The sequence below is a fragment of the Eubalaena glacialis genome, chromosome 9 (genome assembly GCF_028564815.1).
Source record: "Eubalaena glacialis isolate mEubGla1 chromosome 9, mEubGla1.1.hap2.+ XY, whole genome shotgun sequence".
Classification (NCBI taxonomy): domain Eukaryota; kingdom Metazoa; phylum Chordata; class Mammalia; order Artiodactyla; family Balaenidae; genus Eubalaena; species Eubalaena glacialis.
Genome location: NC_083724.1, coordinates 114,201,013 through 114,225,585, shown reverse-complemented (window position 1 = coordinate 114,225,585; position 24,573 = coordinate 114,201,013). Strand labels below are relative to the sequence as shown.

Below are 24,573 nucleotides of genomic sequence, written 5' to 3'. Positions count from 1 at the left end.
GTCTGAAAAACCCACTTTGGGCCATATTAGAGAGAGTCTTATGCCCAGAATGAAGTTGACGATCCTTCTACCATGCTTTGCCCAGTCTTTCCACACCATGGAAAAACCAAATTTAGATCAAGCCCCACCCTGTAAGGGGATGTTGACACACTGAGTATGTGCAAAAGAGGTTAGCCAGGATACATGGAGGCTTAGAAGCTCGTTGTGAGACAGCAGATGAAGGAACTACAGATTTAAACCAGAAACATTGTTACGTAGCAGGGATGTGATAACTGTCTTTGAGATGCTGAAGAGCTGTCTTGTGGGAAAAAAAAAAAAAATTCACTTGCTTTATGTGATCTCAGAGGGCAGGATCAGTGGATAGAAATTACAGGGAGGCAACTTTCAAGTCTGGACGGAATGTAGAACATTTGAACAGTTAGAACTAACTGAAGGTGGAGAGATGGGTATATGCAGAGGCTGGGCATATGCTTTTCTTGGAGATTAAAGCGCTGAGTGAGGGAGAATTTGTTTTTCTGTTGTTGTTGTTGTTGTTTGGTTTTCGGTTTTTTTTTTGTTTTGGGGGGGTTTTTTGGCCATGCTGCGCGGCATGTGGGCTCTTAGTTCCCCGACCAGGAATCGAACCCTTGCCCCCTGCAGTGGGAGCACTGGACCACCAGGGAAGTCCCGAGGGAGAATGTGAAGTGGGGTTCCAATGCCCAGCTAGCACTGTGAGCCTCTGAATCTAATCTGAAATGACTTATCTCCTCCAGAGTGGCCACCATCAATGCTGTGCACTTCCGGAAGCATCAGCCCCAGCACCCTCCCAAACTACCTTCCCCTTCCAAATCTTCTCATTGCTTGAACAAGCTGTGTACCAAATTCCCCGGCTCTCTCCATTCCAAGATTTCCAAGGCACAACTCCCTCTGTGCCTCATTTGCCCCGCCTCCTACCCTCCCCCCCTCCCCCCCACTACTAGTTTCCATTTCTCTGGTTTGCAGAGCAGAGCGGGAGACAGCTGCGGATAGTGCACAGCAAACAAACAAGCATCCCTAGACATCCCAGGATGCACCAGGGTTTGTAGTGTACCTGAGTGCAGTCCACCAGCTTCCAGGAGACACCGGATGCTAGCTTATAATGATTAAGATGCACACCCCTCCCCTTCGTATTGTGAAATAGCTTTTCTTATAACCAAGAAAAGGAAACCTCGCCAAGAGGAAAGGGTGGGAAATCACTGAGATGGGTTGTTTGCCTGAGGAGGGAAATAGGAGATCCAGAAGAAGTCAGAGGCAGAGAAGGGAGGGTATGGATGTAAAAGCCTCTCCACCGGCCCAGAGGGAATGGGACCCAGAATTCAGGAGTGGGAATTACCAGTGTTGCCCAGAGCCTGGCTGAGTCTGCCGCTGCCGTGGTCCCTTCAGGCAGTTCCCTAGCAGACCTGTAGGGGGGCGTCTGGGTTCGGGCGCAAGCAAGCCCTCTGGGTTGGAATCCTGGCTCCACCTCTTACTCGCTGTTCTGCCTGGGGCAACTTTAACAGCTCTTGCCCTAAAAGGGGATAAATAAGGGTACCTCCCTCCTAAAGTGGAGAGGATGACACGCAATACTGTAGGGTGAGCCACGTGGAACCGCTGATGTCTGGTCATTTCCAAAATACAAAAAAGACAATGTCTTATGGATCAACCTCGTCCATAATGAGCCCCCGGTTCCCAAACTCATCCGCACCTTAGAATGATCTCGGGCTCTTTTTAAAATTCCAAAGCCCGGGTCACCTCCCAGACCCATCCAATCACAATTTCGACAGGTGGGATGCCTGGCCAGGTGATTCTCATGGGCAGACACGTTTGGGGACCACTGGCTGAGCACAGTGCCGGGGACGTATTGAGGCGCTCAGCCTTGGCCACCTCTGATTTCCCTTCATCTGTCGTTTATTGAGCACCTCCGGCCTGCCGGGCTCTGTCCGGGCCTGCCTCTTGGGCCCCGGGGGCCTGCGCAGCCGCCTCATCTCTCCCTCCCCCCCCTCCTCCTCCTCCCCCTCCTCCGCAGTGTCCAGGCCCCGGAGCTCGCCAGACGACCTGAAGGCGCTGACTCGGAACGTGAACCGGCTGAACGAGAGCTTCCGGGACTTGCAGCTGCGGCTGTCGCAGGCTCCGCTGCAGGCCGAGCTGAGCGAGCAGGTGTGGAAGGCGCAGGACGCCCTGCAGAACCAGTCGCACTGGCTGCTGGCGCTGGCGGGCGCGGTGCAGCGGCTGGAGGGCGCGCTCTGGGGACTCCAGGCGCAGGCGACGCAGAGCGAGCAGGCGGTGGCCCTGCTGCGCGACCGCACGGCCCAGCAGAGCGACGCGGCGCAGCTGGAGCTCTACCAGCTGCAGGTGGAGAGCAACCGCAGCCAGGGGCTGCTGCGGCGCCACGCCGGCCTGCTGGACGGGCTGGCGCGCCGGGTGGGCGCCCTGGGCGACGAGCTGGCCGACGTGGGCGGCGCCCTGCGCGGCCTCAACCTCAGCCTGTCCTACGACGTGGCCCTGCAGGGCACGCGGCTGCGGGACCTGCAGGTGCTGGTGAGCAACGCCAGCGAGGACGCGCGCCGCATGCGCCTCGTGCACCGGAGCCTGGAGCTGCAGCTCAAGCAGGAGCTGGCCGTGCTCAACAGCGTCACCGAGGACCTGCGCCTCAAGGACTGGGAGCACTCCATCGCGCTGCGCAACATCTCCCTGGCCAAAGGTACCCCCGCCCGCCCGGGACCCCGGGGGCTGCTTGGGCCCTCCCGCTCAGGCCTTCTTCCCGCACCTGCCTCCCCAAGGTCCGGGAGCCCCCCTCCCTCCCGGAACCCGCTCCCGCTTCATGAAGTCTTGCCCTCCAGGACCCTGGAGTGTTCTGCCCAAACGGACTGTGCCCATTTCCAGGCCCGCACAGGATAAACCTCCTCCCTGCTGCCCCCCGCCCCAGACAGTGCACTCTGTCTGCACCCCTGGGCATGAGAATGGCCAAGATGGCTGCTGGGGACCTGGGTGGTCAGAGCTTGGATGTGCCAGCGGGAGCCTCCAAGAGTTTGGGGCTGGGGAGGAAAGCTGGGGCTCAGGCCAGACAGGGAGGCGCTCCCCCAGTGTCCTGGTCCTTGCATGGTGTTCCATGATGTTGGGCTGCACCCCGCAGGCCTGCAAGGCCTGCACTTGCCCAGCTTTAAGACAGAAGAAAGAGCCTGGAGTCAGCAACAGAGACATCAGTGGTTTAATGGATTGGGGAATTTACACGTCTGAAGCAAGGTCCTGGAGTGACCCCACCGTGTGCGTCGGACGGGCGGGCAGGACAAGGCGGCAGTCTTCTCTGTGGGGCGGTGGTGGGGGGGAAGGGGAGATTGCCAGTTGGGAATTGATGTCAGGTGGGCTCATCGGTTACCAGGGAAACTAGCAGAGGGTCACGCCCATCAAGGCCCCTTTGATAAGAACAGTCACTAGCTGGGGTGGAGGCAAGTATGTAGGAAGATGAGTCATGTGATTAGGGTGTAGGTGAAGCAGACACTCGTTGGGCAGGGGATGTACAGAGAGCAAGAGAACAGCCATCTTGGGTGGCCTGACCGTACACATGGTGGAGCCACAAAAAGTTGGAAAATTCCAAATTTGAACCTGGCCTTCCAGGCTGTTATAAAGCTATATTCATCCAGGTAGAAGAACATGTTTTATTTTCTTTAACAATGTGTTGGCTTCACTTATCACTCTTGCATATAATGGCAAAAATGCACGGGCCTCCATTCGGTCTCTCGCTCGGGGTCCACAAACATCAGCACCTTTACAGCCAACCTTCCTCTCTTGCACCCCTGACTGCCCACTCCCCCGCTCCTCTCTCCCCCATTCCTTCCGCCTGCTGTCTGCCCTGCGTGTCACTGTCAGAGTGTTCATGAAATGTGCTCTTCCTGCATGAACCCCTGCTCAGAACCCAGGTCTGCCAGGTTCACCAAAAACTCCTTAGGCTGACAGTAGACAATGATAATACCATTTTGAACACCAACTATGTCAGGTACCGTGCCAAGTGTATCTCACAGGGTGTCTTTTAAAAACAACCATGAATGTGCTGAGATTCAGGAAGCTGCTCAGGAAGTTGCGGGCTAGGAGGTGATGGGGCCAGGACTTGAACCCTAGCTCTTCTGATCCCAGAGCTGATGTGCCTTCCATCGCATCCCTGGCCCCATCCTGTCTTTCCTGCCTTCTCCTCTAACTGGTCCCCCGTACCAGGGGTTACAAACAGAACTGTCTGCAGGGGCAGTCGAGCAATGTCAATGCCTAAAATGACTTTGGTGTCAGGGGAATAGTAGGGGCTATGGCAGGTCCAGCCCGTTTTGGCTTGGCATTGATAATAAGGTCTTCCCATTTTTTCCAGAGAAACTGGAAACATGGAATGTTCTAGAAATTTTTAATTATTTAACTCTGTGAGCCAAATACAACACATCTGTGGGTCATACATGGTCCACAGATGGCCATCTTGCATCCCCTGCCCTATGTGAAGCATCCAGTCCAGTGGGACACGTCTTGTCCCTGCCCCAGAGACACAGCCCACCTTTCCCACTGCCTTAGCTTTACTCCAGCGGTTCCTTCCACTGCAAAACCTCCTTTTTCCTCCTCGTGATCCAAATCCCACTGATCCTTCCCATCTCAGTCAAACCCACCTCCTCCAGGAACCCGCTGGCCTCTCTAGCTCACTGAAGTCTCCCTTCTCTGGGATTCTGTATTTATCAGAGCAGAAGATAGTCATGATGGAGACTTATATTTGCATGGTACTTTCCAGATCCAGTTAATAATAATAGAACATTATTTTGTTTTAAAGTGGGTCCCCATCACCAGCTATGAGCTTGGTTGAAGGCAGGTTTCACTATGGAAAGCGTGTAGGATTCCTGCAGAAAAGCAACTGAGGCTGCAGGAGAAAATACCAGGCTTACTCCAGGACACACAGTTAGAAATGATCCAACCCAGGGCTTTTGTATTCAACAGCTTTAATAAGGTGTAATTTACATGCTGTCGGATTCACCCATTTTAAATGTGCCATTCGGTCGCCAGCCCACGACTTTCAACCCAATGCCAGTGCTCAATCTCTCACAGCCAGTCACCCTCAGCTGTCCATCCCTGTGTCCCCCAGCACCTAACAGTGTGATACATGTGAGTGGAACTCGAGGAATGTTTGTGGAACAGCTGTTACATCTTTTGAACCCGTGCCATCAGAGGATCAGTTTTCTTGTCCTGGGTCACTTTGGTTTCATGTCTCAGAAATCAAAGGAGAGCAGGCGGTAGCGTGTCTTCTTCCAAATCCACACCCCTGGGGTCTTAGCTTTTCCCATCTTTTCATTTCCTTGACCTGCCCAGTCTGTTCAGTACTTAATAATAGCAGCGACACCGCATCATAACCTACCACAAGCCAGACATTTTGTCGACATTTATTCTCTAAGTAGACATTAAAGAGTGCTAATCCTCACATCCTGCAAAAAAGGTATTATTGAACCCATTTTATAGCTGAGAAACTCGAATAACTTTCCCAATATTTCTTACACAATTGGCAAGTGACAAAGCCAAGATTTAAAGTGGGTCTTTCTGGCTCAGAAACCATGTTTTTTCACTGACCGTGGTGCTTTCTGGGGTGGAGAGACCAGCTGGCAGCCATGAAGTGAGAAGGGAGCGTGGTCCCTCGGGTCTATTCCTGTATTTGGGGGGTAGGCCCTACCAGGCGCTCTCCCTTCCTTCTTCTTGTGGTCAACACACATCACCAGGCTTCCTGCTGGTGCAGCCTCTTTGGCCTCACCGAACATTTCGCATCCTGATTCTTTAATTTCTGAGTCCCTCTCCTTGGCTTGGGCTGAAGCGGCTCTGGGTCATGCATTTGCCATGGTTCTTCCGGTGGAATCCTCTAAGCAGTCTTTCTTTGGTTCTGAAACTAAGTTTCACACTTGGTTCCCTTGAACTGAAGTTTCATCTCGGTTCTGCCCAGACCTGCCTTCCAGTCGTCAGGCTTGGCATTATTGATGGGTTGCTGGCTCTTCAGAGATAAACACCATTCGGCCCCTATATCTCCCAGGACCACCACTGTGGCTGGTGTCTCCCCTTCCCATTTCCCTCTCTCATGGATGTTAGGGACCCAATTGGTATGATTAAAGAGAGTTCTGTTTGGTATATCTGAATGTAATTACCATTCAACTTCAACAGCACAAAACTCTACCCTGGCTTTTAGATAAGGGATGTTTTACCAGATAAGCTTTCCTGCATTTCTGTACTGCTGTCTGAGTGGCCTTTCTTTACTAGTTTTGTTCAGTTCCTCTCTTAGTCTTTAAACACACACACACACACACACACACGCACTTTGCCCTTTCCTGGCTCAGAATCCACAAATACCCCACTATGTATATTTTTCAAATATGAGCTTGTTTATGTTATTCTTGAGCTTGACCCCAAACGGTTTCATTCTCTCACTTTGTTACACAGTTTTCTATGAGTTTTGTCTCTGGGTTTGTCTTTTGTGTACATTCACAGTGGGGCTTTCTGTTTTCTGCTTTGGATTTTCAGCATTTATCAAGTCTGTTGAAATCTCTCTGTGGCTCTGAAAGAAGCAGAGAACTTAGATGATCAGACAGGGGAGGCATCCCAGGAGGGGGAAAGCTAACCAGAGAGGGGAGGCATCCCAGGAGGGGGCAGTGTGTGAGCAAAGGCCTGAAGGCACGACTCCCCAGCCACATGCAGGTGCCTCAGTTCGCTACACGGGTGTTTATAGATTCACAGAAGGTTAGAGTGACAATAGGGCTCTGAAATCACCTAGTCCACTCCCCTCATTTTGTAGTTGAGGCCCTTGAGGCTCAGAGAGGGGAAATGACTTACCTACATCAAATCCCCAGCCAGTGCCTCGGCTGGGCTAGAAGATTCATCTCTCAATTCATGAAAGCAAATTGACAAAGCAAACTTATCTGTGGGCTGCTGTTTTGAGAAAAAACACCATCTAGTAGAGTAGAGAGTCCCACTCAACAAATGTTCATAATGGGAATGGGGTCTTGGGTTCCAGGCTGGAACGGTGGGCCCTGGTCTCTGGTGCACAGGGGTGTGCATCCTTGAAGGTGGTGGGCACCTCTGTGAACGGAGGTGTTTCTATCCCACCACGGACTAGGAAGCATGGACTGGTGCCGCCCTCCCCAACCGCGGGGCAGGCTGCAGGGGGCTCTGCTGGGAGGGGAATGGAGCGCCTGCTGTGGAAATTAGCAGTTGCCCCCAGCCTTGCCCACCAGCCCTCTGCCTCTGAGGCTCAGAAGAAAGCTGGCTTTGCAGGCTGGGCCACGGCCCCATGCACGCGCTCAGGGTCCCAGAGAGGATGCATGAAATGAAGTGAGAGAGCTCTTGATACTGTAAACGTCATAGCACTGAGAATGCAGAGCCCCAGTGACATCAGGGCAATGGAAGCAGGGACCCGACCTCTGGCAGCCACCCCAGGATTAGCGTGGTTCCGCAGTGGTGTTTACATTACGAGCTTGGTCACGGTTCTGCTGGCTTCGGGCCCGAGGCATCAGCTGTCATGATCATTTGTTCTTGGCAGGTCCCTGTCTGGATTCCAGCACACATGAGTCCCCCACCCCGTCTCTCGTTCCAGGATCCGGGAAGGGAGAGCGGATTGCTTTCCCCTCCCCATTGGCTGGTCCCCAGAAGAATCCTGGTGTTTCTCCCAAATGCTCGGTCCCAAATCCTTTGTTCTGTGCTGGAGATGCTTCCAGCAGGAGCGGCTCACGGCAGCCCAGCGAGGGCAGAGCTGTGCTGGGGGCGGCGTGGGGGGTGGGCTAGACCAGTGGACAGGCTCCGAGGGGGACCCGGGCCCCGGGCCAGGAGGCTCCCTCCCCACCTCCTCCCACTCCCAGTGCCCCCTGTGGGAGGTGGCGGGAGAGAGGGGCTGGCACCCAGGACCGGAAGCCCAGCAGAGGGGCTCTAGACTGTTTCCATGATTGAGGAGAAGTGGAGTCTGCTTCCCCTTGTCCCAGCCCACCTCTGCCCTGGCCTGCTCCAGTGGCGGAAAAGGTGAGACATGATGGCGTAAGCTGAGAAGCTCAGAAGCTCGTCTGAATATTACTCAGTCATCAAAAAGATGAAATAATGCCATTTGCAGTAACATGGATGGACCTAGAGATTATCATGCTAAGTGAAATAAGTCAGACAGAGAAAGACAAATATCATAAGATATCACTTATATGTGGAATCTGAAATATGATACAAATCAACGTATCTATGAAACAAAACCAGACTCACAGTTGCAGAGAACACACTTGTGGTTGCCAAGAGGGGGATGTGGGAGGGATGGAGTTTGGGATTAGCAGAGGCAAACTATTATATTTAGGATGGATAAACAACAAGGTTCTACTGTATAGCACAGTGAACTATATTCGATATCCTGTGATAAGCCATATATGAAGAAGAGTATATATATCTATATATATATATATATATATGAGTGAGTCACTTTGCTGTACAGAAGAAATTAACACAACATTGTAAATCAACTATGCTTTAATAAAAATTTTAAAAAATGCTCATCTGGGGACCACTGGGACCACTGACACCATAACAGCTTCCAGGACTGCCCGGAAGTCATTCCTTGAAATCTCTCCTGTGTGCCAGGTGCTACGTGAGGCCCAGGGCCACAGAGAGTGGGGCTCCAGCCCTTTAGATAGGCCTGTCCTCCTTGGGGACCACAGTCCGAGGAGAGTGACAGTGGCTGGCGTGTGGGCACAGGGCGGCCTGCCCAGGCTCTGGTGCTCCCCTGAGGAGTTTGTACACGGTGATGCCTGAGGGTCCTTCCCGTTCTGAGATCTGGGGGTTCCGCCCTGATGCCCTCAGAGATGGGAGGGATGAGTGTGAAGGTGAGCTTCAGGGCTGAGAGTGATGGGCCTCTTAGAAAGGAAAAGATTTGGCTAGTATTTGGGGACACCATAAGGAGAACGTTTTTGCTGAGGTGGAAGAGAGTTTGTGTCAAGAAGCATCAGGCTGTGAGTTTGCAGAAGAAGGGGTCAGGTTGGGAATGATTTTCAGGGGGTCTCCAACAGAGGGGGCTGCCCATCATGGTGTGAAGGGCTTCCAAGGGCTCTGAGTTCACTTGATTCTGATGAGATTAATCAGACAGCAACAGTGGGCTGGAGAGAGAGGCTGGAGCCAAGGAGGGAGGCTGGGAGGACCCCAATGAGTGAGGCAGTGAGGAAGGAATTAGACACATGACATGGGAATCACCTGGATGACAGCCTTGAAGGGGGCTGGGCAGAGGAAAGGGAGGAGTCCAAGAAAGCTCCAGATTGTTAACCTGGATTCCTGAGGAAATGACAAAAAGTCAGGTCCCAAGAGTGCATCACTCATGGGCAGCACTGCTTTAAAGAAGCACTTGGTCCTCAGAGCTCCAGGCAGCATGGCCCCATGAGACTCAGACTGGCCGCATTCCAGGCTCTTCTGAGTCAGCCGGGCCAGTACCACCTGAGGACATGACTAAGGCTTGGAAATCAGCATCCACCTTAACTGTCTACCCCAGCTTCTTCCCAGTTAATCTCTAGTAAAGGTCTTCACTAACCACTTAGTTATGTCTTAAGAACTCTCCATGTGTAGGATGTTTTTTGGATCTGGCTCTCCCTGAATTGGCAGGGTGATTTCAGAGCCTGGAATAACCATCTCCAAATAGTTCTGATGAAGCATTACGAAAAGTGAGGTACAGATGGTCAGGGATGGCCTTGCCACTCAAATCTTCCCAAGCCTGTTTCTATCCACCACGTCACTGAATTCGCTTATTCCTCACTACAAACGCCAGAGGAAGGGATTTTTACTTAGATTTTATAGAACCAGGACCTGAATCTAAGATCTTCCATATCCATCCTCAAACCTCACCTTCCAAATGATCTCTGCCACCTTGATGCCTTACCATCAGGGTCAGGCCACTGGGCAGCATCCTCTCTTTGCCAGAATGACTCCCGGGAAGGTCCATATGTTGGGTCATGCCCACATCAGAGCGAATAAAACAAATGGAGGGCATGGTCCATGGTATCCTTGACCTGCTTGATTCCCAGAGTGCTGGGTTTCCCATGGGGAGGCCGGGAGGGAGCAGAGAAGAGTGAAAAGGGACGGAGTGGACTGGGGACAGGGGGAGGGTGACAGCCCAGTGACAGCCCATGACGTACAGAGATCCAGGAACTGCTCTCAGCTCCCTTTGCTGCAGCTTTGACCTGGGCAGGAGATTGTTGGAATGGGCATTGTTAAAGCTCATTTGCTTCTGTACTCTGTCTTTCTTTGCTGTATAATCTTAGGCGTGTTCCCAGCAGTTACTGTTCAAAAACTGAGGTCAACATGGCCAGTCTTACTTTGCTTTTCTTCCTAGGAAAGAGGAAGATGACTACAAACCCCAGTCCTCCTTAAATGATTTGTGTAACTCACAAGTCATTGTGTAATGTTTGTGCATTTTTCCATTGTTGATTACTTTTTTCCCTGTGCACAGGCCATTGAATTCTTAAACAGCTGTCAACTTGGGTTAGGGTCTGCGGACAGTGTCAACTTTGGGAATGTATCGGTACATCTTGATCTTGGCCACCTGGCTGTTTTGTGTGTATTTACACCCTCTGATCTCATATACTCATTCATTCATCAAATATTTATTGTGCAAGACATGACTGCTGTGCTGCGAGTATACGTGTTTTGGTTTCCTAGGGCTGCCATAACAAAGCACCACAAGCTGAGTGGCTTAAAACAACAGAAATTTATTCTCTTACAGTTCTGGAGGCCAGAAGTCTGAAATCAAGGTGTCCACAGGGCCATACTCCCTCTAAAAGGTCTAGGGGAGGATCCTTTTTGGCCTCTTTCTAACTTCTGATGTTGCCAGCCATCCTTGGCGTTCCTTGGCCTGTAGACACATCACTCCAGTCTCAGTCTCCATGGTCACCTGGCCTTCTGCCCAGCTGTCTGTGCTTTCTCTTTTTATAAGGATGCCAGTCATTGGGTAAGAACCCACCCTACTCCAGTCTGACCTCATCTTAACTAATTACATCTGCAAAGACCCTGTTTTCAAAGAAAGTCGAATTTTGAGGTTCCAGGTGGACGTGAACTTGGAGGGGACACGCTTCCACCCAGTGCAATACAGTTTGGGCATTTTCCTTGGTCCTCTTTTTTCTCTCATCAAGCAGCCAGAGCAGGGCAATTTAGAGTCTGGATCTTCACAGCCAGTACAGGGATGTCAAGGAAGTGGTCTTGTCTCAGGGAGCTGGCCATTTTCTTAGGAAAAAGAGAACACGTACTCCTGTGACTGTAAGACCAGGCAGTGTGAGATAAACGTCAAGTGGCACCAAGGACGTGCATTCAAACAGGCCGTGCCCACTTGCAGCAGGAATGATAGATCAGAGAATGTTTGGCCAAGAAGGTGGTCATGAGCATCCTTGAGGGGCAGGTAGCCATAGGAGATTGGCAGGGAGGGCCCCCCTGGCTCGCCAGTCTGGGAACAGCAGGCTGCCGTGTGGGAAGGTTTGGGTGCGTTCTGGGAATGGCAGGAGGTCCAGCATGAGGAGCAAGGCAGGGTGGACAGGGCCGGGCAGACCTGAGCTGAAACCACGGCTCCCTCACTCGCTAGTTGGCTGTGTAGCCTCAACACCCAGCATGTGGGGACTGAATCTGATCACACAAGCTAGAATCCCTGCCATGATGCTGAACCCTCGCCCTGGAAGGAAGCCCCGCTAAGGAGCAATTAGAAACCTCTTCTTCCGTCCAGGTGCTCAAGCCAGAGATCTGAACCTGATCCTGGCCGCCTCCCCTGCCTTCACCTAATTTAGCCAAGGTCTGTCTCTTCTACTTCCTAACAGCCACTCACATCCCTCCCCACAGCTACTTCCTTAATACAGGGCTCCGCCACCTCTCACCTGGGGTGCAGCCTCCTCCTTGACCTCCCTGCCTCTGCTTTCCCTCTGTTCCAATCCCTTTCCAACACTGCAGCCTGAGCAGTCTTCCATGTGTGCAGGTATGACCACACTCTTCTCTCAGGCCCCGTCTGTGGCTTCTGGTGCCCTCAGGGTCAAATTCAACACACTTACACCAGGCCTGCAGGACCCTCCACTTTCTCACCCTTCTTATCCCATCATGGGACCCCCACCCCCAGTTTCTAATCCCATCATGACTCACAGATCTCTTTCTTATCTTTAAGCTCTTATAGGGATTGTTCCCTCCACCTGGAACTTTCCCCTTTTCCTCTTAGTTAAGGCTGTTATAACAATACCACAGACTGGGTGGCTTACACAGCATTCCTTTCTCACAGTTCTGGAGGCTAGAAGTCTGAGATCAGGGTTGGGTTCAGATGAGAGCCTTCTTCCTGGCTGCAGATGGCTGTCTTCTTGCTGTGCCCCCCTATGGCAGAGAAAGCATGCTCATCAGTGCCAGCGTGAGGAAGGGAGGGAGGGAGAGTGCTCTCTGGGGTCTCTTCTTTTAAGGGCGCTAATCCCATCATGGGGGCCCCACTCTCATGACCTCATCTAAACCTAATCATCTCCCAAAAAGGCCCCGTCTCCAAATACCAGCACGTTGGACGTTAGGGCTTCAACATACGGATTTGGTGTTGGGTTAGGGGAGCCACAGACATTCAGTCCATAACACACTCCCACTCCTCTCTTAGCCACCTTCTGTTCCTCCTTGCAATTTCACTTTGGATGTTACTTCTTCCGGGAAGCTTTCCCTGATTCCCACCTCCCCAGTGCAAACACACACACACATGCACACACACGGCTGGACTAGATGGAGCCCTGTGTGCCTCCAAAGCATAATGCTGACCCTTCCTCTTTTTAGGAGGGAGTTTCCTCCGCAGGTGACCTACTCCAGAAAGCCATCCTCTAACTTTAGTGCTGTTTGTAACCCTTTCAGGACCACCGGGCCCCAAAGGCGATCAGGGGGATGAAGGGAAAGAAGGCAAGCCTGGAATCCCTGGATTACCTGGACTTCGAGGTAATGGGGAGGCCCCTGGGAGGGACCTGGACATACCAGGAAGGGAAGGGGCTCTGCTATCCATCCCTGACCCTCTATTTTCTCTTTGGTATCGGTGATGGGGCTCCTGGGACAGTGCCCAATCAACTCAGCTTCAGATGCCCTGTTCCGTTAAGAGACTAAGAGGTTATTGGTATAACGATAGGATGGAGCAAATCCTTTTCCATAGAGAGGACCAGGACCTGAAGAAGAAAGGTACACACGAGGCTCACAACTCCTTGAAGCCACTGCCCACCCCAGGAGTCAGGGTCCCTGTGACCAGGGCCATTGGAAGGTATTGAGGGTGTCCCCTGATCCAGAGCAACCCATCAAGTATGCTCTGTCCCCTCAGTGTTTCCTGAGTCCCCAGCACCTGACCCCCTACCTCCTGCGGAACCTGCCCCGGTCAGTAGATACCCGCCCTCTCATGCCCTCTCCACCCTGCTACATGCACTAGTGACAGCCCCGAAGGTCCAATAGCTGGCGGGGAGGGTACTTTGGGGCCTTCTGGAAAGAGTATGTTTGTCTTAAATGCCTCGTCTCAGGAGTTCCCGTTCTGTTACCTTACCAAATTTTGCATCCCAGCCTGTCCATTCCCGAGCCTCTGCTGTGAGCAGCGTTTTTCTAAGGGAGTGTAGAATCTTCTAAGTGATGTAAGAAAAGGGGAGGTTTATCGGGGGAAAGGTGTCGGCTTATTTATGTCAGGAATTATACCTCCAAACCACCCCCTTCCTAAATCTCTAAGGAGGCTGAGAACAGGAGAAGAGGCAGAGGCTGGTGGAGGCAGAACCCACGGCCTGGCCTCCACTCCTGGCCTCCACCTCTCAGCACAGCTCCCTAAACTCAGAATCAAGGATGCCCAGGGGCTCCCAGAGCTGTGGAACCTCCTTTTCTGCCTTAGTCAATGACAGGATGCAGGATCCCTGGGCATATCCTGCAGGAGACATACAATGCCGTGGCAGCAGGGCTGTTGGGCTCCAGGAATGTTGCGTTAGGGAAAAAAATAAAGAAATCAAGCCCTCGTCTGAGGTGCTACCACCCTCTTGGGGCCCCCATCCTCTTCCAGCCGTTTGATGTTTAAGGCGGAGGAATCATAAGTGCGAGACAGATTTCTCCATGTCACGGAAAAAGGCCAAAGGAAACCAGCTAACATTTGAAGCAGGAAAGTACAATTAATTAGTTAATTAGAGTACCCTGCTTTGCAGAGGTAACTGTGGGCTTAGGTCAGGCCTCCAGGGCTGAGGCCTCACTGGGCGAAACCATTTGTTGACTCCGGCTTTCCATGGTGACATGCAGCCAGTGCCATGGGGCCTTGTGGCCAGGAGCCCTGGGGACTGATGTGACAGCAGCCTGTCTGCCCCAGTTACTGAGCTTGCAGACTTCCTGCCTCCTCTTCAGCCTACCTTCCCCTTCTCTATACTTCCCTGTGTTTACCCCAAGGAAGGGACCTTTCTGGTTTTGTCTTACATAGGATGGGGAGTGATTTAATCTTCCTCCTACCCCAAGTACCAGTAAGCCCTTTTCATCCAGCTGAGATGAAGCCAGCCAACCAGGGATAGGACCCTGCCTCCAGCACTCTCTGCTGTGTGACCATGGGCAGGTTACCTAACCTCTCTGGGCCTCAGTTTTCTCATTGGTAACACAGGTGAAATAATACCTCAGTTTATGGGGAGGATTAAATAAGATACGTAATGGAAAGCACCCAGAACAGTGCCTGCCACATTCAAAAGGCTCAAAAAAATTTTGCAAGTCTAAATCTCTAGCAAAGCTAGAGGTATAGAGACAGCTCCCAAATGAGGTTGGCACCTCCACCATCACTCACAATAGAATTGGACCTTTTGGGGGTTCAGCCTCACTGGATAAAAGGTGCTGACGGGGAGGGTTTGTGCTGACCTTTTGGACACTGTCTCTGCAACATCTTTAACTGAGAAGAATCAGGAAGCAGGGACAGCAGGAGGATGCATGGTTGAGGTCTGTGGCTGAGCCAGACGATGGCCTCTGGGGGCCCTTCCAGTTCTGAGTCTGAGGCTCCAAAACTTTCTTGTCTCCCCAGGTCTACCAGGGGAGAGAGGGACCCCAGGACTGCCTGGCCCCAAGGGCGATGAAGGGAAGCTGGGAGCCATGGGACCGATGGGCATGCGTGGGTTCAAAGGTAACAACGCATCTCTTGCGCACCCTCACTCACCGCCAGCCCCTGCGCACCAATGTGGGCACTGGAGTGTGGACCGGGTTCAAATTCTAGTTCTTCCACTGACAAGCTGAGTGACCTTGAGCAAGTCACTTAATCTCATTAGGCATCAGTTTGTTTTCTTTTTTTTTTTTTTTATTTTGGCCGCACCGCAGGGCTTGCGGGATCTTAGTTCCCCCGACCAGGGATGGAACTCGCACCCCTTGCAGTGGAAGCGCGCGTCCTAACCACCGGACTGCCCAGGGAATTCCCATTAAGCATCAGTTTCTTCATCCCCAAACTAGCGAGCCTCGTGACACCATATTTCACAGGGCTGTCACGAGGATTACGTGGAATGTATATGAGTGAAAACACGGTCAACTCCAAAGCGCTGTAGAAATGCAAGGGAGTGTTACTATTGGTTGCAGCTTGGTGATGTAGCCAGAGGAAACCAGGCCAGGAGAGCGGGCTTGCAGGAGAAACACAGACCCAGGATGGCCCCCTCCCCCCAATACTGCCACATTCCTCACAGTTCCTCATATTCTTTTTATTCCCCAAATATTTAGAATTTTAATCAATTCTCAGATTTCCATTGCCAATAGTGTTTCTTCTGACTTTTTTTCCTTCCCATTAATAGTCATCTTGTTCATTTTCAGGGAATCCCACTTTATAGTCAGTCCCGTCTTTCCACATTCATTTCAAGAGTGTCCAGACCTCTTAGCACCATTGCAGAAGAAGAAGAGGAACTCTGACACTCTTTCCCCAGGCTCTCTCACTTGTTAAAATGAAAACTAAGAAAAAGAAAAGTACTATTAATCATTCCCACCCCACATCTAGGATGACCTCTTAATCTAGGATCACTGGGAACTTTTATTCTACTTTCTGGTTGGTGATTAAACAGGCTGAGGTTTTCCTTCCTTTTATGATCCACATTTAAAAACATCGATCTTAAAACACATTACAAAAGCAGCACATGCTTATTGAAAACAATTTAACGATACAGAAATGTATAAAGTATAAAGTAAAAAGTGAGTGCCTTCCCCCTAGGTCTCTTAAGCGCTTATTCTTCAGAATAACCACTGTAAACACTTTGGAGTACATCCTGCCAGACCCTTTTCCAAGCACATTCGTATTTACATATATGGTTGCTTTTGTTTTTTTCAAAACTTGGAACACATGAGGCATCCTTCCCTGGAACTTGCTGGCTTGCTTTTTTTCATGAGAGAATATGCCATAAGCTTTTGATTTGCAGATATCTTTCTGGAGGCAATTGGATGGAATTCCCTGGTCATTTTAATGTCCCCTTGAGTGGTGTCAGGACCCTTCTACTTCTTTGTAGAGTGAGATGCTAGCTGAGAAAAAAGCTCTGTTGTTTTAACCATATCCTGGGAAGGAAATTCCACAATTCCCTGGAAACTCTCGCTCGTGTTTTATAGCCTCCTCCACTGATAAATCTGCCTGACATAGAACCTATGTCTCTCCCTTTGTAACTGAAGACCCTCCCTCCTTCCTTTTCTCTTTCCGTGCTTATTAGAACAACCTTGGATTTGGACTTCTGAAACTTTGGCTGTTTAATAGGAATATCTTTGCTTTGTCTTCTTCCTGTGGGATACCATGTGCTCCTTTAGTCTGTGCTGTGCTGCTCTTCTGTGCTTTAGTTAGGAGGGAATGAAACTTCTCAGCTTGGTGCCCACCACCCTACTTCCAAGGGGAACCAGAATAGGCAACATAATTGGCCCAAGCTCTTACCCTTTCAGCCATGCATGCCCTCCAGGGCTGCGGGCTCCTCCCTGAGGATTTCTCTGGTCTTGGGTTAATGTTTCCTGCAGGTAAGACTTTATTTACAATTAGGATCTATTTCCATTTCTAATGCCCTTTTTCCTCCTCTGTTTCAGGTGACCGAGGCCCAAAAGGAGAGAAAGGAGAGAAAGGAGACAGAACAGGGGATGCCAGTAAGGAAATTCTGTTGGGGGTCACTGGATTCTGTGTCAGCACAGGTGTAGCTGTTGCCCAAGCAACCCAAGTTTCGGCGGCTGGAGGCTGGAGCCATAGGCTGGGGCTCCCGTGTCAAAGGAGCTCCCTGTCCACTCCAGGGCTCAGCTGATCCAGCAAGAGAGAATTATACCCCAGGAGCACAGGCCACGTTTCCAGACATGGTATAAACCCAGTGGTTGTGTGGGAGGGACTGGAGGCAGACTGCATGGGCTCCCTTCCGGCTGCCTCACTATGTAATGTGTGCCTCAGTTTTCTCATCTATAGAATGGGGAGAAGAAGCATTCTTATGTCATAGAGTCATTGTAGAGAATTAAATGAGTTAATCCATGTAACAGGTGGTTAGGACACGTGGTTAGGACTCAGTAAGTGTTTATTATTATTATCCTATGTAATACACCAATTTAGACAGACTTACATCATTGGAGATGCTTGCTAAAATTCAGTTACTGACCTTGTTGAAATTCAGCAAGACCTCATGGGGAAAGATGTAGAGGCGAAGCAGAATCCTGTTTGTTTTCCTCCTCTGCCACTAACTGAGCAGTGATGCTGGAAATCTCATTATTTGGAAGACCACCGAGGCCAGGAACGGGCGTCTTTCCAACGAGGGTCCTTCCTAAAATGTTTACAAGGGAAACCAGCTTATCTAGTTATGACACTCTTTTCCAGGGTTTATTTCCCCTACAAAGGGCTACATGTAGAACCTTGGAGGGAGTGCCAGAAAAGAGCGAACCTCCCAGCCAAGTTTCAATGAATAGAGTCTCCTAGCCAAGATTCCAAAAAATACCACCATATAGTATCTGTTGGGCTCTGAAATGCTGCCATCTGGGTGAAGGCTCAAGCAGTTTACCCACTTCTAGGGCATCTGGGCTCCGGTGTGGGGCTGCCTAAGAAGCCTGGGCCTGGGGAAAGGGACAGATACCACTGTAGATGCACACTTTGGACCCAGATTGAGGGTTTCTTGAAGGCTGATCTTCGGTTTCAGTGGGTCCTTAAAATGACATTTCCATCCCAGCCATGCAGGACCAGGAGACCTTGCTCTTGAGTAGTGCCCTTCTCCAAGGTCCCTGAAACTTTAACTTGCCTCCTACTTCCTCTACCCTTTCCTTTCCCAGGGCAGTGATTAAGGATCAAACAGGAAAAGTGTACGTGACAGCTCTCTGTCGCTCTAAAGTGACGGGTGTACCTGAGGAGGAGGTATGCCTGTGTCTACCCAGACTCCACATGCCCACCTTACCTTAGATGCTGTAATCCACAAAGCAATCTATGTGCTTCGCCGTCTTTTCTAGCATTATGTAGAGTCCCTTCCAAGGATAGCCAAGGGCTTAACTGGGAGCGTCCTGGCTAGATGAGATCTGCTGGACCCTGCAGGAGCCAAAAGAAAATTTCGAAGGCAAGGGAAGGGAGCCTAGATCTGATTAGGATGTCTGAGATAGATGTGACTCACAGTTGTCTAAGGGCTGGGCACCAGTGCTTTGTCTCTTGAATGCTGCCCTTCTGCTCTTTGTTGACTGGCTTCTGACGGAATGCTGCCAATGCAGCTGAGAAGGACCGTGCCATTTAGCTGCGTGAAATAAATAACTCCTGATGGGGTGGCAGGAAGGGAGGGACTGTGGAAAGATAAGTTCCTCTGAGAGGGGAATCAGAAACGCTGCCCATACACCCAAGGGTGCTTGTCAGGACTCTTTGACAGCTGTTCTCCAGCTGACTCGAGAGGATGGGGTGGTCTGAGCTAGCCGAGCCTGGGAGAGGTGATGGTTGTCAGGCACCATTCACCCCAGGGATGCTCGCGTCACTGTTTACCTTGCCTCTGTGGGCCCAGCTGGGTGGGCTTTGCACTGGGATTGGGCTCTGAGGCTAGGGGCAGTGTGTGTGTGCGTGGGGGTGGGGGGGATGGGGGGTGGGAGCTGAGCCACCTGGGGGCACTCCCCCAGGCACGGGTGGGGAGCCTGGGGAAGGGCAGCTAATCCACTTGACCCCAGAGCCTATTGACTGCACCGCAAGAGGCCCGTGTCAGCTCTGGATGGCCCCTCCTCGGGGACTGCCCTGAAGATGCTGTGCCCTCCCTGGAGCCAGAGCTCACGTAACAGCCCCCTGACAAGACCCCAAGATGTCTCCATTGGTGATGGAGCTGGAAAGTGGGGACAGGGACGGCCCCATCGACAGGCGGCCGTACACAGCGTGGGAGGCACAAGGGACACATATGGGGATCGCAGAACCACCAGGCTGGACGGCCATCCATCCATCTCCCATTCTCAGAGGCCTGGAATGGGGAGAGGAGACACCCAAGGCAGAGGCTGGACGGAAAACCCAGGCCTCGGCCTTCTCTGATTCTGGAATGAGAGCTCAGGCCCCTGGTCTTGAAGAGGAGGGTTGGGCTCCTTAAACCCCCTTGAGATGCCTCCACTTGGAGGTATGGATGGAAGGGCCTAGGCTGAAGGGGGGCCGCTGAAGCAGTTCAGGGCTGAGACCTGGGCCTTCCCATGGCCTCCGCCCCCGGCCTGCCTCTGCGCACGCCAAACCCACTGTAGTCAGACTGCTGGTTAGGTTTCTAAGGAACTCTGGTCCCAGAGGCCTTCACTGGATCCGTGGGACTGAGGTTCTGGAGAGGGAGCCAGGGATCATCTTTCAGAAAAGTGCGGAAATTCTGACCCAGGCTGAGTGCCCGCTTCTGGGGGGTTCTTAGTCATTCCCTGGGCCCAGGGCAGCCCCACCGTGAGATCCAGTGGGTGGGAAGAAGGAGTTCTCAGCACAGGGCTCCACCCTCCTTCAGAAAAGGATATGGTGGAGGAGGAACCCTCCTCTGGGAACCCAGTTTGCACCTAAGGCCTGGAACCTTTACCAAACACCTTCCACCTTTAGCAGCAAAATCCTAAAGCTCCAGCAGGTGGGGATGTGACTACATTAAAGGGATTGATGAGAAAAACAACAAAGACCCCCGCCTCAGGTCAGAATTGGAAATTAGGCGTTTTCCTTTGAAGAGGGAGTTACAGAAAAGACTTCTCAGGACCCCTGTTTTAAGTAAATATTAAAATATTTTTCAGAACAAGATCTTGTAATTGTTTACCCATGTTTTGGCCTGGAGTCATAGGGTTTTAGAGTCATAGGGTTTGGATGGTGTTTCAGACCAACTCCTCTCCCACCCCTGAGCCCACCCAACCGGTCCTCTGAACAGAGAGCTGGAGAGAATTCCCACAGTCCCCCAGCTAGGTCATGGCCAAATTGGGGCTAGAATACAGAGCTCTTGATTTCTGCTTGATGAGAAGTAAAGGTGTTTGTTTGTTTTTAATTTTTATTGGAGCATGGTTGATTTACAATGTTGTGTTAGTTTCAGGGGTACAGCAAAGTGAATCAGTTACACATATACATATATCCCCTCTTTTTTAGATTCTTTTCCCATATAGGCCATTACAGAGTATTGAGTTCCCTGTGCTATATACGAGGTAAAGGTTTTTTGTTGTTGTTTGTTTCAGGCAAGGGTGATATCAGTCATTCTGTTAGATGTTTGGCATTTGAGAGTTTCCCCAGGGGAAAAAAAAAAAGTTACATATACACATCTCAAGACAGAAAGACATTTGTTTTACCCTCATATATGGTCCATTTGCAAGAAAAATGAATAGTATTTTTGCAGCTAAGGGGTGGGTAAAGGATCCAGTCTTGTTTAAGCCCCACAGCATGAATTTCAAGCAGGATATAAATTCAGATTGTGTAAATACGTTTCCTCAATTTGGTTTCACATGGAAAAAAGTATGCAGAATGACCCAGGGGTAAATTCCAAGCCAGTGCTTGTTGATAGCTATCAGTTGCATCTCAGAAAACTTGAAAAATGTTTAACACCTTGTGTGTGTTTTCAGTATTTAGGGAAGTAGGTTTGTGTGTGTTTGGCGGGGAGGGGAGCCAGTGGGCACCCCAGCATGCAGTATAAGCTCAAAATAAATGATCAGGATGGTGGTTTCTAGACAGTTTTTTTTTTTTTTTCCATTGCTACTGAGATGTCTCTGTCTCTGTTTTAACAGGTACTCACTTTGGGGGAGGGGGGGGTGTGCTGCGTGGCATGCAGGATCTTAGTTACCCGACACGAGGGATCGAACTCGTGCCCCCTGCAGTGGAAGCGTGCAGTCCTAACCACTGGACTGCCACGAAATTCCTTCTATCTCTGTTTGAGAATAAGGGATGCAAAGACAGTCCTTTGGAGTCCGTGAATTCCCTTCCGCCCATCCCTGTCCCTAGAATTGGCGGCACTGGGTGCCCCAGGGGACCTGTTTGAGCACCAGAAGATAACATTCTTTCAGGCCTGAGAGACAGAGCTACTGGACCTTTTATGTATAATCATATTTCTTTATGAACTCAACTGCGTGTACATCTTATTCCTTATACAACTTTAATGCCCCAGCAACAACATGGTTTAAAAGTAAACCACACTTCCAAGAAAAACTAACCACTCACACAAGACTGCTCACCAACTTGCACCCGGTACTCTGGGGAGTAAAGTCTCTGTGCCTGACATTTCACTTAATTCACCAGTCCTTCCTATTCAGGAGGCATAATGATGTCCCTGTTGGAGAGGTGAGGAGGCTGAGGGTAGAGGATAAGGAACCCGCCCAGAGCCACCGGCGTTCATCAGGGGCAGAGCCAGGACACAAGTCGGGTCTGTCCTCCCTGGAGCCTACTACCAGTTCTTCTGCTACCATCTTGGATTATCTTTTATTCTTTTTTTCTCTCTGGCCTTTGACATGGGGGTCAGCATGGGGTCCTCATGGGCTACCATCCTTAGTGGGTTTAATATGAAAGTGCTAATTACTTCCTTAGCAATGCTCCCTTTTTTTAAATTGATTTTTTAATTGCAGTATAGTTGATAGAAAACATCATATAAGTTATAGGTGTACAACAAAGCAATTCACAATGTTTAAAGGTTATCCCCCATTTACAGTTATCACAAAATATTGGCTCTGTTCCCCGTGCTGTACAATACATCCCTGTAGCCCAGTTTTTTTTTTTTTTTATAAATTTATTTATTTATTTTTGGCTGCGTTGGGTCTTCATTGCTGCACGCGGGCTTTCTCTAGTTGCGGCGAGCGGGGACTACTCTTTGTTGAGGTGCGCGGGCCTCTCATTGAGGTGGCTTCTCTTGTTGCGGAGCACGGGCTCTAGGCGCGTGGGCTTCAGTGGTTGTGGCACGTGGGCTCAGTAGCTGTGGCTTGCGGGCTCTAGAGCGCAGGCTCAGTAGTTGTGGCGCACGGGCTTAGTTGCTCCACGGCGTGTGGGATCTTCCTGGACCAGGGCTCGAACCCGTGTCCCCTGCATTGGCAGGTGGATTCTCAACCACTGTGCCACCAGGGAAGCCCCCTGTAGCCCATTTTATACCTAATACCTTTTCATCCTCTATCCCTGTATTACCGCTCCCCCTTCCCTCTCCCCACTGGCAACCACTGGTTTGTTCTCTATATCATTGAGACTGCTTCTTGTTTGTTATATTCACTAGTTTGCTGTATTTTTTAGATGCTCAGTTACTTCTGAGAGACTTTTCCCCGTCTCAGAGTTCGCTCTTTCTTTCACCAAGCCTTAACTGCCTCCCCTGCTGCCTCCCCTGCCTTGGTGGCTCTGGGATAGGCCAGACTAAAGTTTTCACACCGGGGATGGGGGTCTCTGCCTCTGCCAGTGAAGCCTCCCCCCATCGCGGGCGTTTCGCATTCTTCGTGACTATGGGACTGTGCCTTCCTTCGTCCCTTCTTTCATCCTCACATAGCGAATCTCTGACAGATGCAAACATCACAGGGTGGGTGGAGATGGAAAAGTGGTTTTTAAATGTTTCTCCCCCTACGCTTATGCCTGGTGACTGAAAACACACAGACACACAAGACTCACTGAGAAAAATTGTCCCACAGCAAACACTGTCTCCAGTGCTGGCTGGAGCAGAGTGGGGGACGCCCCAGAGAGAGAAATGAGCCCAAGGATGTGGAAAATGAGACTGGGAACCACATGAAAACTGAGCAGGGGCAGGCGGGGCCTGAAGCCTGCGGATCAGAAACCGGGCCGGCACAGCACGGAGCTGGCTTTGGAAGTGGGCCAAGGCAAGAGAAGGCGAGGGGGCCGCCCTCAGTTTTGTCCTGGAGAAAAGGTACACGTGTGGCAGGAAGGAAACGTTTAGGCAAGAGAGCGTCGGTTATTCACTTATTTAGCGAACGTTCACTGTGGCTTCGCTGGAGATCAGGCTCTGGCTGAAGGCTGGGGAGCCCAGATGAGGAAGGCCTGGCCTCACCTTGAGGAGCTCACAGGCTGGCAGGTGACAATCCTAGGAGAGCATGGTGAGGGTTTTAGGAGGCGAATATACAAAGGGAGTCACTCAGTGAGGTGTCTTTGACCCAAGTCTTAAAGGGCAAGTTGGTGTGCAGCCGGTGCCTGGAGAAGGTGAAGAAACTCCAGGTAAAGGGAACTGCGCATGGAACGGCAGAGCACTGTCTGATAAACCCAGAGCGTTTGGTACAGCAGAGGTTTGAGGGGCAAGGAACAAACACTAAGGCCAGAGGGGTATTCAGGGATCTGTGCGCAGGAACGCAGGCTTGGTCTCTGGGTGACCCGGGCGGGCTCTAAGCAGGGTGTGACATGGCAACAGTGGGAGGTGACCGGCCAAGTGGAGAACCAGACTAGAGCCAGGACCCAGACCGTGACAGTGGAGTCCCAGGCATCCCTGATGGCCCTCAGTCCTTCAGCCAAATCCGGCACCTGGCAGGCTGGCCCTTCCCCCGACGGGAAGGTCCGCGTTCAGGTCCGGGCTTCCCCGCTGCCTCTGCTCCTGCGCTCGGCCAAGCTGCTCTGCTTTGAGAAAGTCCTGTTTTTCAGAAACCCCCGTTTCCTGAGAAGAAGCGGGGACGGCGGGCTGTGGAGCAGCCATCCTGAGATCCGAGTCCCCTCCTGACCCGGCCGTGTGGCCCTGAGGCCACTCGCTGAGCCTCTCCAGCCACAATTTCCTCTTTTCTCCCCCGTTCTGTGCAGAGGATGGGATCGGGCCCCGCTTCGCCAAGAGCCTACCTTAAGCCTTCCAAAAACCAATCCAGTGACGTTTCCTGAAAGCTTCCTAGTGACCCCTTCCAGGAGAGCTTCAAATCGCTCTGCCCAGAAAGCAGCTCAGTTCCGCTGAACCCAAGCCGACCTTGGTTTGATGGCTTCAAATAGATCCAGGAAGGCCTGGAAAAACACAAGGGCTGGCTCCTTTAAGAAGCCAGGGGGCGAAGTGGGAGAGTGCGGTAGGGGAGGTGTGCTGTCTAAGATCCACAGACACTCCCGGCTTGTAAAACGGAGAGAGAAGAGCTGCAGCTTGGGCCCTGGAGCAACGCAGCCCCCTTGGAGAATCCACGCTCTCATCGAGTAGCAGAGGATGCTAGGAGGTCCTTAACAGGCCTGCTAGTATTTGTACTCTAGATACAGAGATGCTGAGTGAACGGACGCAGGAGCCCGCTGAG

The 24,573-nt window shown here is 51.3% G+C and overlaps 1 protein-coding gene across 1 annotated transcript in view; it reads left to right on the top strand.

Moving 5' to 3' along the window:
* SCARA5 (scavenger receptor class A member 5) overlaps nucleotides 1-24,573 on the top strand; it is a 110,484-nt gene that overhangs the window by 59,936 nt on the left and 25,975 nt on the right. Inside the window, exons 3-6 of the mRNA XM_061199444.1 lie at nucleotides 2,024-2,698; nucleotides 12,856-12,936; nucleotides 15,008-15,106; nucleotides 17,017-17,073. Coding sequence (XP_061055427.1) covers nucleotides 2,024-2,698; nucleotides 12,856-12,936; nucleotides 15,008-15,106; nucleotides 17,017-17,073 — 912 coding nt within the window. The remainder of the gene's footprint in view (nucleotides 1-2,023; nucleotides 2,699-12,855; nucleotides 12,937-15,007; nucleotides 15,107-17,016; nucleotides 17,074-24,573) is intronic.